This window comes from Mesocricetus auratus, unplaced genomic scaffold (genome assembly GCF_017639785.1).
Source record: "Mesocricetus auratus isolate SY011 unplaced genomic scaffold, BCM_Maur_2.0 Super-Scaffold_100007, whole genome shotgun sequence".
Lineage (NCBI taxonomy): Eukaryota > Metazoa > Chordata > Mammalia > Rodentia > Cricetidae > Mesocricetus > Mesocricetus auratus.
The window spans coordinates 92,620,364-92,633,376 of NW_024429191.1; the positions used below are offsets into that span (position 1 = coordinate 92,620,364).

The 13,013-nt window shown below is 44.6% G+C and overlaps 1 protein-coding gene across 1 annotated transcript in view; it reads right to left on the reverse strand.

The window, feature by feature from the left end:
• Grb2 (growth factor receptor bound protein 2) overlaps window positions 1–13,013 on the reverse strand; it is a 58,634-nt gene that overhangs the window by 37,078 nt on the left and 8,543 nt on the right. The window contains exon 2 of the mRNA XM_005069919.4: window positions 12,675–12,879. Coding sequence (XP_005069976.1) covers window positions 12,675–12,752 — 78 coding nt within the window. The 5' untranslated portion in view covers window positions 12,753–12,879. The remainder of the gene's footprint in view (window positions 1–12,674; window positions 12,880–13,013) is intronic.

Consider the following 13,013-nt stretch of genomic DNA (forward strand, 5'->3'; position numbering starts at 1 on the left):
CAGTCTATTAGTATTTGCTTTTGTATTTTGAGCCGTGTCAACTTAGGTTACGAAACACACACACACACACACACACACACACACACACACACACACACACACACACACACACACACACCCCAAAGGGGGGGAAAAACAAAGAAAAGTAGAAAAGAAAAAGAAAAAAAAGCCATGAAGAATGCAAGAGGGTCCAAGGAAGTTTGGGCTATTTTTTTTTTTTTTTTTGGCTTGTTTGTTTTGAGACAAGGTCTCACCATGTAGCCCTGGCTGACCAGGAACTCACTATGTAGACCAGGTTGTCTTCAAACTCACAGAAATCTGCCTCCCAAGGGCTGGAATTGAAGGCATATGCCACCATGTCTGGCCCAGGCTATTTTTACTATAAAGCTCTGTTGTGAAAAGCAGAAGACTGGAGATACAGTTCGCTGGTAAAGTGAGCACTCACATTTGCCTGGCATGTGCAAGGACTGAGCGCCAATCCCCAGTGACCATAGTGAGTAAGTAAGCAAAGAGCAGCCTCACTTAAGCATCTACTCCACATTTTCTCCTCTAGGTTAGCTCGTGTCAGGGTGTTGTTGCTGGGAGGGTGGAATATGTGCATGCTATGAAGTACATGGAGGTCACAGGGATATTCAGAGGTGGTCCTGTCTTCCCACAGCAGGCTCTAGGACTGAACTAGGCTGTCCCCCTTGCAGTCAAATCTATATTTTCTATACAGAGGGTTGTTCTATAAAGTATTTCTTGAAACAAGAGAGACAGACAGACAAAGAGAGAGAATGAGAACATGAGCATGAATTTGAAGGCACTGAAGTATTTAACAGAAACTAAAATAGAGTCGTAAGTGCAAGGCTCTTGGGTATGCCATGCTGCTATCAATGGCTCACATCTACTTTCATACCCGCCAAATAACATTTGTCAAAGACAATTCCAAGTTGAAGTGTTCTAGGACAGCTCCAATAACGTTTCAGAGCTTTGCTAAATTTAGATGCAAGTCCTTAGTAACTCACGGACAGCTACACAGCCAAAGCGCAGTCGTGAGAGCTTCTAAATTAATTCAGAAATCTGTCCAATGTCTTACAAAGTCTGTTCCATTCAAAACATCCAACAAACTCTCACAACAGGGCTTTAAGTATTATTTAGACCTTGAAACCTGGTCTTTGTATGAACCTTAGCATTAAACACAGCACCCATTTAAGTACTTAGGAAATACTCAGTGATTTCTTTAAAGCCTTTTTAGAAAACATTAGAGTGCATGCCACAGAGCACACGTCATTTTGGCACACAGAGGTCAGAGGACACTCTGTAAGGACACTTCTCTTCTGCCACATGGGTTTCAGGTTGTCATGCTTGGCAACTATTGCCTTTACCCACTAACCCATCTCACCAGCCCGATAATCTGCTGCTATTTATTCATATAATTTACCAAGGTAGGTAATTTAAAGAAATCATCAACTCGGGAGACAGAGGTGGGCAGATCTCTATGAGTTTGAGGCCAGTCTGGTCTACAGAGCGAGTTCCAGGACACCCAGAGTGGTTACACATAGAAACCCAGTCTCAGAAAACACACAAGCAAACAAAAAAGGGAAAGCAGAGCCACGCACGGCTCAGGGTTAAGAGCGTGCACTGTAGAGGACCTGTATTTGGGCCCCAGCACCACAGCTCCAGGTCTCTGACGCCCTTTTCTGAACTCCGGAGGTCCTGTACTCCCACAAATATATGTAACACAATCAACAAATTTTTGTTTTTTCAAGACAGGGTTTCTCTGTATATCCCTGGCTGTCCTGGAACTTCCTCTGTAGACCAGGCTGGTCTTGAACTCAATAGAGCCACCTGCGTCTGCCTCCTGAGTGCTGGAATTAAAGGTGTGTGCCACTACTGACTTCGATAACTTTTGTTGGTTTTTCAAGACAGGGTTTCACTGTGTAACAGCCCTGGCTGTCCTAGAACTTGCTCTGTAGACCAGGCTGCCCTCAAACTCAGAGATCTGCCTGCCTCTGCCTCCCAAGTGCTGGGATTAAAGACGTGCACCACCACTGCCCAGCAAAAAATAAATAAATAAATATTTTAAAGGAGAAAATGAAAACAAACAAATGGGCAATGCTGCCAGACAAACTGTTGAGTGCCTGCCATCCAGGAGAGAGAAGGCTGGAGGGTCAGAAGTCCAGGGCCATCCTCAGCCACACAACCAAAACTTATATAAAAAAGGAGATGCATTTAATACCCAGACACTGGGGGTTGCAGGTGCTGTTCAGAGACTGCGTTCACCTATCTACTGTGCATTCTAAATTACCAAGTGCAAAGTGGGCATGGCAGCATGGGTGAAATCCTAATACTCAAACAAGGTCAAGAGTAAGGCTGTGAGTTCAGGGCCAGTCTGGGCTACATAGTGAGACCCTCTCTCAGACAGCACACACAAAAACAAAGGCAAGCAAAATAAGAGCCAGGAACAGGCACCTGAGAGGGAAAGGCAGGCGGATCTGAGTTCAAGTCTAGCCTGGTCTACAATGTGAGTTTCTAGCTAGCTGGGGATACAGTGAGACCCTATCTCAAAAAAATAAAAAATACACCAACAACGCCGCCACTGCCAAAGCAGAAGTAGGGCGACCATGAACTGAGGCCAGCCTGAGACACAAAGCAAGACTGTAGATCAAAACAGAACAAAAATGAAAGGTTCAGGAAGCCAGGTATGGTGGTCAATGTGGGTCCTGCAGCTACCGGGAAGGTTAGGCAGGAGGACAGAGGCCACGCAGTCTGAGCGGCACATCACAAACCTCAAACCAAGTTTAGAGCAGATGACTTGACTGGGTCACCTGAAGACATGCAGATGAGGAGTGTCCTTCCTGCTGTGTGTTACCTGGCAGGAATGAAAAAAAGAAATGCCAAAATCTGCCTTCACACCAACCAACAGTGAGGCCCGAGGTATGCAGCTGTGTCAGGCGCTGTGCTGTGGGGGGTGGGAGGTGGGTGAGGGAGGTGGGGGGTGAGGGAGGTGGGGGGCGAGAGTTTCCTAGGCTCAGATAAGGACTTCCCACCTCCAGGGGGTGGGTCTCCGCAGTGACCTGAGTCAGGAGATCCATTCAGTAATAGGTGAGGACACTGGCCACAAACTCACCAGGACTGAAGTCTTATGTGATGCTGTTACAACATTTCAGAAAACCCACAATTCCAGGTTCCATTTGGACTCAGTGACTGAAAAGGGCTATTAAGTGTGATCTTCTCTAACTCCTGACTGACACAAGCCCTGCCGTCTTCTGTCTTCTAATGGGGTGCAGCACACGTAAACAGACCCATCTGTCTCTCTACAAATGAGGCACCCACTTACTTTCATTATGTGCATTTGGAATTCGGTTTTATTGCTGGGTTTTCATCACTGTACTCTCAGAGAGCACAATAAACATGAGGGAGGGCGGCCACACGCAGTAAATAGTGATTGATGGAGGCTGTACGTATCAAATGCTTTCTCCTGGAAAGTTCTAAAACCTTGATGATGGGGGGCTTTTTATAAATGTTCCAATGATGAGATTTACTTAGCTTCAAAAAAGTTATCTAGCCACAGGGAAAATTCTTTTTTTTTTTTTTTTTTTTTTTTTTTTAGTTTTTATGAGACAGGGTTTCTCTGTATTGTTTCGGAGGCTATCGGTCCAGCCCGGCCTCGAACTCACAGAGATCCGCCTGCCTCTGCCTCCCGAGTGCTGGGATTAAAGGCGTGCACCACCACCGCCCGGCAGCCACAGGGAAAATTCTATTCTCACTTTCCTTACTTTCTCCAATTAGATGAATTAATACATTAAAAAGTCATTCATAACTTCAAGTCTTCATTTACTTTTCAAAGCCAAGCATTTTGCAGAAACTGACATATAGTAAAGCAGATAGATGCTTGACTTGACCCAAAAAACTAACCCTAAAATAGTATAAGGAAACCTCTGAATTATTAGTAGAGCCAGCTGGGCTTTAACAGGAACATGGGAAGCTCAGGCAGGAGGATGTCTGTGACTTTCAGGCCAGAGAGGACTATCTACCAGAGGGCTACATAACAACATACTTTTTTTTTTTTTTTTTTTTTGGTTTTACAAGACAGGGTTTCTCTGTATTGTTTTGGAGGCTGTCGGTCCAGCCCAGCCTCGAACTCACAGAGATCCACCTGCCTCTGCCTCCCGAGTGCTGGGATTAAAGGTGTGCGCCTCCACCGCCCGGCAACAACATACTTAAAAAAAAAAAAAGTAACAACAAAAAAGTTCTTTGTCAACTACCTATACTGGAGGAGACCTATTAATGTGTGCCTTTTCTGGTTACAAAGAACATGTTTACAAATACACCTACTGTTAAACCGATGGCCAGACAGTAAAAGTTCTCCGCAACTCACCCAGCATGCAGACTACTGGAAACATGCGCGCTCGCCAGTGAGGCTTTAATACCTTATTCTGCCTTCTTTCAAACCCCCAGCACAGCGTAACTTTAAAGCACACCTGTAACATAAACTAAACAAACCTAGTTTGTTTTTCCATCTTTTTCTAGGTGTGCTTAGGAATCTGTCTAGAAGACATTCATTTGGTTGCAAGAAGGAAAACTGAACTAAACTATCTCATGCAATCAGCACTGGTGGTGCACATCTTTAGTTAGGGCAGAGGCAGATCTCTCTGAGTTGTGGCCACCCTGGTCTACATGAGAAGTTCAGGCCAGCCAAGTATATGTAGCAAAGCCCAGTCTCAAAAACAAAGTACAATGTATCTAGAAACACATGCCAAATTCCTCTAGTGTCATAATTACTTATTACCTTCATGACAGAGCTAGAAAGGCAAATTAACAGAAGGGCACAAAAGCCGGGAGGTGGTGGCGCTCGCCTTTAATCCCAGCACTCGGGAGGCAGAGGCAGGTGGATCTCTGTGAGTTCGAGACCAGCCTAATCTACAAGAGCTAGATCCAGGACAGCCTCCAAAGCAACACAGAGAAACCCTGTCTCAAGGGAAAAAAAAAAAAAAGAAGAAGAAGAAGAAAAAAAGAAGAGCACAAAATAAAATGTGCCTCAGGAAAACACCAAGTGTTTTAGCTACCGAAGCCGCTGAAGTGTTCACAGTCTGGTTACCACAGTCCACAAACACTGTCAAACTCTTAATAACTAACACAGATGACCAGGGACTCAGAGTGGAGAAGAGAGATGTGCTGCGACATTTACTCTGGCTGAAAAATGCGGCCACTCACAGTAACTGTCTTAAAGCAGGTGACATCAGTTCAGGAGTCAAGACAGCAGGACAACACAGTACCCAATGTCCCCTTTGAGACTAAGAACTAAATTATTAATAGAAACAATCAAGAAATCCAGCAACAGGGAACTAGGAAGGTCAATTATAGAACATTACCTTTATACATTATGTAACCACTAAAAGTAATTAGTAAAATATAGGAAATAGCACATATTAAGGTTGTGTTTCCCCAGTGTTGAAGAGGAACTCCAGGACTCTGTATGTTATGTGTGGACTTTGCCACTGGGCTATGTCTTCAGCTCACGCTAGTGTTTTCACTTGTGCTCACACACACACACCTGCACACACACAAGTACATGCATACCCTTGCCAAGCAAGGTGCACAGGTGAAGGTCAGAGGACAACTTTCAGGTGTCAATCCTCTCCTTCCACTATGTGGGTTGCAGGGATGAAACTCAGCTCACTGGGTTTGGAAGCAAACGTCTTTACCCACAGAGTCATTTCAACAGCCTGTAAGGCTTAGGACATTTCTGAAATAGTAGTACTAGAAGGGATGTATACAGCATTTGGAGTTTCCTGATTTTTTTCTAATAATATATGGTAAAATAAGTGGGCATGGTGGCTCACGCCTCTAACCCCAGAACTTGGGAGGCAGACACAGGCAAATCTTTATAAATTCAAGGCCAGCCTGATTTACACCAGAGACCCAGGACAGCAAGAGCTACATAGTCAGACCCAGTCTCAAACAAACCAAAACTAAAACCAAACAAATATTCATGTTTCATCGGAACTCTGGGACAGGGTTTAGCAGTCCTGAATTTGAGGTAACAGCACACACACTCTTACCAGGTTAGTGGGTAGAGGCATATGACTTAGGAGTTCCCTGACATGGCTCATGCTCCTTAATCATATTAGTAAAATAACAGTGGCTAGCCAATTGCAGTCTGTGTTTGTTAATCACAGCTTTAAGCACACTAACATGTTAGCTCTATTAAACTTTTTGGTGGCCCTAGGAAGGCAGGTGGTATTATTATTATTATTCCCATTTTTCAGATGAGAGGACCAAAATGTAAAATTGTTAAGCAAACTGTCCAAGAGCACAACTGGCTAGCAGAAAAGCTAAGATTCAGAGTCTAGCCTGGAATCTGTTTTGTTCTTTGAGATAGGGTTTCTCTGTGTAGCCTTGGGTGTCCTGGAACTTATTCTGTAGACAAAGCTATGGAGCATAACTCTTTACAAACACTGTAACTGTCTCTCATTCCTCATCCAGGACATAGTGAAAACAAAGAGTATCTGCCAAGCGGAGCCATATTTGCTCAAACAGTCATTTGAGTTTGTTTTTTTTTTTTTTAAGGTCTCAAAGTTTTGATACCAAGCACTGACTATGGTGCACTTTAACCTAAAAGATTTAAAACCAGGGTTTGGAGAGATGGCTCAGCACTTAGGAGCACAGACTGCTCTGCCAGAGTTTCGTTTCCAGTACCTATGTTGAGTGGCTCACAGCTCCAGGGGCTTAGTTTCTGAGCCTACTTATACACCCATACGGTGGAGTTAATGGTGTCACAGTCCTTCATGGCACTAATGGTGTCAGTTCTTCGTGCCAGAGAACACTGGAAAAGTTCTTAAGGTCGAGACATCAAGGCAGAGTTCCATAAGTGGTGTCTGCTCAACAGTAACTCCAACCCACTGTCAGAGAGGCAGTAAGCAAAGCCCCCGAGGAACAGTGCACATCCTCGGTAATCTTCCCCACAGGAGGGAGGTGGGTCTCCAGCCCAGCTCCTCAAGATGCCTAGGAACCCGAATGTTCATTCTCAGCACGGGTTTGCAAACTCCGAGTTCAGTTGACAAAGTGACTATAAATCTACTTGCTTCGAGAGAACTTAAACGACAAACTGTTACCTTAAAAATTAAGCTGAGCCGGGCGTTGGTGGCGCACGCCTTTAGTCCCAGCACTCGGGAGGCAGAGGCGGGAGGATCTCTGTGAGTTCGAGACCAGCCTGGTCTACAAGAGCTAGTTCCAGGACAGCCTCCAAAGCCACAGAGAAACCTTGTCTCGAAAAAACAAACAAACAAACAAAAATTAAGCTGAGGCCGGGTGGTGGAGGCACACGCCAGCACTCAGGAGGAGGCAAAGGCAATCAGATCTCTCTGAGTTTAAGGCCAGATGTCAATACAGGCAGGACAGTTTCAAATTTCCTGCTTCCCTGAGAAGTCAGAGATGCTAGGCCTATAGGCCGAAGATGAATGCCCCAACATTGCAGAGGAAATCTGGGTGACTGTCTTCTGAAGTTTTTGAGGGTGTTGAAGACAGATACTTATGGTTATGGTTTTCCTTAGTTATGATAAAAGATAGTTACATATAAAACTTTAGAGCCGCAAAGATGGGATAGATGATAGAATGCTTCAAATTTTTCCAAATGTTAGTGGGCTAAATATTATAATTATAATTCTTGCTTGATAACTGTTTTGTTATATATAATTTTACTGTGTTAAAGTTAAAATCTTCCTTTTTATTTAGACAGAAAAGAGATCATGGGGGATGTCCTATATGCTGTGAATATGTTTCTCTTATTGGTTGATGAATAAATGCTGATTGGCCAGTAGCCAGGCAGGAAGTATAGGTGGGGCTACCAGAATAGGAGAATCTGGGAAAAGGAAAGCAGAGAGGAGCCTCGAGAGATGCCATGTAGCTGCTGGGAAGACAGGATGCCGGGCATTCTCTGGAATGATAAGGCCATATAAAAATACACAGATTAATAGTAATGGGTAAATAATTAAGAGAGCTAGCCAATAAGAAGCCCGAGCCATGGACCAAACAGTTTATAATATAAGCTCTCTGTGTGTTTATTTGGGACCCAATGACTGCAGGACCAGGTGGGACAGAAACTCCATCTTCAGCCAGCCTGATCTACAGAGCGAGTTCAAGGATAGCCAGGGCTACACAGAGAAACCCTGTCTTAAAAAAGAAAAAAGAAAAAAAAAATTGAGCTGCCCCAATTCCTGTAGTTTCTCCTTATGATTCCAAGTCAAATATCAGAAGTATTTGAATTAGTGTTTACCACAGCACTAGTCACAACAGCTAAGTCAAGAAATCAACATGGATATCCAATAACAGAATCTGGAAAATAATGTCTTTCAGCCATAAAGACGTTAATGTCATGCCGGGTGGTAGTATCACACACCTCTGATCCCAGCATTTGAGAGGCAGGGACAGACAGATCTCTCGGAGTTCGAGGCCAGCTTGGTCTAAGGAGCAAGTGCCAGGGCAGCCAGGGCTATTCAGAGAAAACAAACTAGAAAGAAGTTATGTCAGCCGGGCGGTGGTAGCGCAGTATACCAACACTTAAAACAGCCCTACTTTTTATTTCTTTACATGTTTTACTCAAATACCTAAACTGAGACTTATACACAGAAATGTAGGCCTTGCACCTGTGATGAGATCAACCAAGCAGACTGGGCTGTGCTCACCACATAGAAAGGAGATCCAGACACTATTAGATGCCAGGTAGAGAGCCCAGGATTCTCCCTTTAGCTTCTCTCATAGCTTCCTCCTCCATTCCTAATAGCCAATACGTACACAGGTACTTAGATCACACAATAAAGACGGAAATTCCCCATTTCCCCATAAAATAAATAAATATAAAAAAAGTCTAAGTTAAGGGGCTTCAGAAGGGCCTTTCCTCTCCTAAACCTGGAGCCCCCAGCACAGTGATGTGCTCTTCTTTCAGTTGTTCAAGACAGAAAGTGTAGCTTTGTCTTCTCCTAACAGTCAAGGCAACGCTCAGAGTCTGGTTCAAGGCACGCTCAGTAAGGACAACACTGAATAAGCCAAGCAGCAGAGACAGGCGGATGCTAAGGGGGCAGAAAGTGAACCCAAGACCTATTTCTCAGGCAGTCCAGGACAGCAAAGGTAGTGAGCCAGAGGGCACCTGGAGGACTGGTCCCTCCAGAACTGAAGAAGGCAAGCGACCAGCTCTAATAGAATCACAAAGGTCTGTGGGCTGGGAAGTGGCCTCTGGATCCCCACACAGCAGGATCTGAAGTACGTACACAAGCACCTCAACATGGCAGTTTTATATGACTAGGGCTAAAAATATGAAGGGTTTTTTGCATGCATGGCATGTGCTGTACCACTGAGCTACAGCCCTAAGCCCTTTCTCGGGCCCATTCCAAGCCTCTACCACAAAGATGGGGAACTAAGTGCATTTCAACCATGCAAAGGCCTGAAGCTTGCAGGAAAAGTGTTTTTGTTTTGTTTTTTCCTTAAGACCTGGTAACCCTTCTCTCCAAGCAAAACACAATCTTAGGTAAGGACAAGTAACAAAAGCAGGTGAATTTGAAACCAGCATGGGCAACACAGATATCACCTCAGAATGAGCAGAGAAACAAGAGATAAAACAAGAGGGGGAAAAATGGAGATGACAAATATCTTCCTGTTTCAGTCAAAGTTTAAATGTTTTGTGTCACTCTAGCCCCTTTTAGGAGACCAGAACTATCAAATGAGACCAAAGTGAGTGGTGACTTAGGCTTACTCCCCAAAGAAAGGAAGAAAACTGCTTGTTTGTTTTACTAACAGTTCTTAACACAGAATACGTCCCTCCTCTTCATAAAGCTGATTCAGACTATGAGACAAAGGGCAACCACTGTGTCAACACACACATATTCATACTCACTCTCATTTTTTGAGGTAAAGCCACAAGATTCCTAACAAACAGCTAATGGTCACTGTTCGAAAGCAATAATGGCATCATGACTTCTCATCCCAGTCATCTCTCAGCGTGGAAAGACTCAAGTGCAGGGAGGGGTTTCTCTCCCCAGCAGAAGGGTAAAGCGAGTGGGACACTGTGACTCGCCTTCCTCATCGTAAAACTTCCTAGGAGGACATGAGAGACTTGTCAAACATTGATGGTCTAGGTATAGGGAGTGGAGCTGCTTAGAGCCCTGGCTTTGCTCTCATGTGCTGGTGCGGTGTTAACACGCAATGGGATGCACCGCCAAGAAGAGCGCCAGCTGCCAAGCCCTGCAAGTTACTAGGCTAAGTTAAATGGGAAGTCTGTGCATTCAGAAAACAAGATAAACAATAAAAAACCAGTGACAGGGGCTGGAGAGATGGCTCAGAGGTTAAGAGCACTGACTGCTCTTCCAGGGTTTCTGAGTTCAATTCCCAGCAACTACATGGTGGCTCACAGCCATCTACAATTCAATCTGGTGCCCTCTTCTGGCATGTAGGCAGAACATTGTATATGTGATAAATAAATCTTTAAAAAAAAAAAAAAAACCAGTGTCAGGCAGATTACAGGTGGAACTCACCAATAATCTTGGGCTACATAGTGAGTTCCAAGCAAGCCTGGGCTTAAAAAAAAAAAAAAAAAAAGACTTTGTCTGCAAATAATCAAACCAAATAAAACAAACAAAAAACCTGGTTAAGGGTTTTCTTTTTTTGTTTGTTTGGTTTTTTTTTTTTTTTTGGTTTTGGTTTTGGTTTTTACGAGACAGGGTTTCTCTGAGGTTAAGGGTTTTCTATAGGCTGCAAATGTTGAGTGCCTAAGTAACCAGCCTCATTATGAGATAGCATAAATGGATTATCTACTGTACACAGTAACCACAGAGCAAGTGACCTCTGTACCAATAGCACACAGTCATTTAGCAGCAGAAATTCTCTCTCCCAGTTCTAGCCCTCTAAGAAACCAGCAAAGTGCTCTAAGGCCAGGGCTGCTTCTGTCCATCTCTCAAATTCGGAAACTCTCAAGGAGCTCTGTGTCACAACACAGGTTTCTACCTTCAGAGCAGCCCTCAGCACCACCTAAGAGCAATTCACATTTCTAACCAGCATGTGGGAACTCCACAGCCACTCTCCCTGATATCTGTGTAACAGTTTCAGAGCCCAGCTCCTTGATGTGGAAAAAGTGTAACAGTTTCCTGAGACTGAAACATCCTATTGCCAGGGAAGCTCTTTAAGCAGGAAGGTGAACAACTCAAAATAGCTGCAGGAAGTCCCTGAAACTGAGCAGATTCACTAGGCCCCTCCCTGCCAGAATAAGCAGTCAAAGCTGAGTGGCTCCTTCTCAGGAAGCTGCGCTTCAAGGACAGGCTCAGGGGAGAAAGAAAGCCTGCGCAACTGAGAACAGACCAGCTGCCAGGTGGACGCAGAAGCCAGCGGAGCTTGGGCTGCCTGCAGGCTGTCCAGTGTGCTCCAGGTTTCCCGGCTTTTGTGAAATGTCACAGGCTGGGGTGAGACTGAGTGATGCAGCTGTCTCTGAGTCATCTCTGCTCCTGTAAGTAACCCAATAAAACTTACTGGTTTACCAAGCTGAACTTTGGTGACATCCATACTTTAGTCTCTTGGGGGATCCCTATCTGGGCTGAGTAGACGTGTGTGTGTGTGTGTGTGTGTGTGTGTGTGTGTGTGTGTGTGTGTGTTGTAGTGTCTCCTCAGAAAGTTTTGTCACACAGTAACATTCCCTCACTTTGAGCACTGAGAGCAAATGTTAACTATTGACAGGTTCATATAATGAGTATTCATAGTTCTTCCTATAAATCATGTTTTCACTTTCTTCTTCTATAAAATCAAACAGTATCATTCGGACAGAAAAAAAAAGCTGGCAAATCCCAACAATCTAGACTGAAGCTCTGAGGAAGGAGTATCAAAACTTGAGACACAGGCAGCACTCAAAATATTAAGCTTCCATTTTCCCCACTTAAAGTCTACACACTCTTAGACAACACTTGCCCCTGTAAAGAAAAGTGATATCCAGTAGGGCAAACTGCTCCAGCCAACTGGGTAAATTACCATGTGCCAGGTGGGGAGCCAATGTCCATGGCATAGCAGAGTTCAAAACTGCAAACTGTGAAGTGGCTCACTTCTAATCCATATCCATTTTTTGTGCAATTAGATTTTAATGTGCAGTAATTGCTCAAGTTCCTCTAAAGAAAGCCAAAATCTGACTTGTACAAAGACAAGTCAAACACTATTTTGTAGAACTCCACTGGTGTTTTTCAGAAATAAAAAGCATTGAACTCTTCAGTGGCGTTGGGCATATCCTCCCATCCTCTCCCTAAGCAACTTCAAATCTACTAGGATCACATCACAAAATGCAGAGTCTCCTGGTTGTGCATAGTAAGACTAGAGGAATGCTTTTACATAAATAATTCATGTCTAGGACTTTTAAAAATTCCTTGTGGGTTTTTTTTTTTTAAATACAACTTCACAAGGTAGAGTCATCACTCATATCCCTTCAGACTTGCCCTGTATCAACAAACAGACATCACACAAAGGCAGTTAAGTAGCACACAGGACACCAACTCTCTGATACCACATTTAATAATCCACACGGCATCTACTGCAAGCTGTCCGATCAAACCTGGTGACAAATGTTAGTTGTGGGCACCGAGGGAAGCGCAAGGACCGCTTCTTTGTGTCACCAGGGTGAGGGGAGGCAGCCAGGCACGAGAGGCGACCACATCAGCACTCACCTTAAGGATGTCCCCCCTTTTGAAGCTCAGCTCATCGTCAGCAGTAGCTTTGAAGTCATATTTGGCGATGGCTTCCATTCTGAGCGACGCTCAGTGCTCAGCAGCCTGAAGCAGGGGGGAAGGGAATCTTCCCTGCTGAAGAGCTCTGGGTTCAGCCTTTCCGATTCTGGGGCTATTCTTGCACACTGGGACACACAATGCCGCCCTGAATCAGAAGAGCGATGATTAAGAGAAGTGGCCAGATCGAAGGCTGCCCCGCCCTGCCAATTGGCCTGCACTCCCAGCCCCCACGCCCCCTGGCTCCGCTGGGCTCAGCCCCCTCCTCCTCCCTTCCAGGCA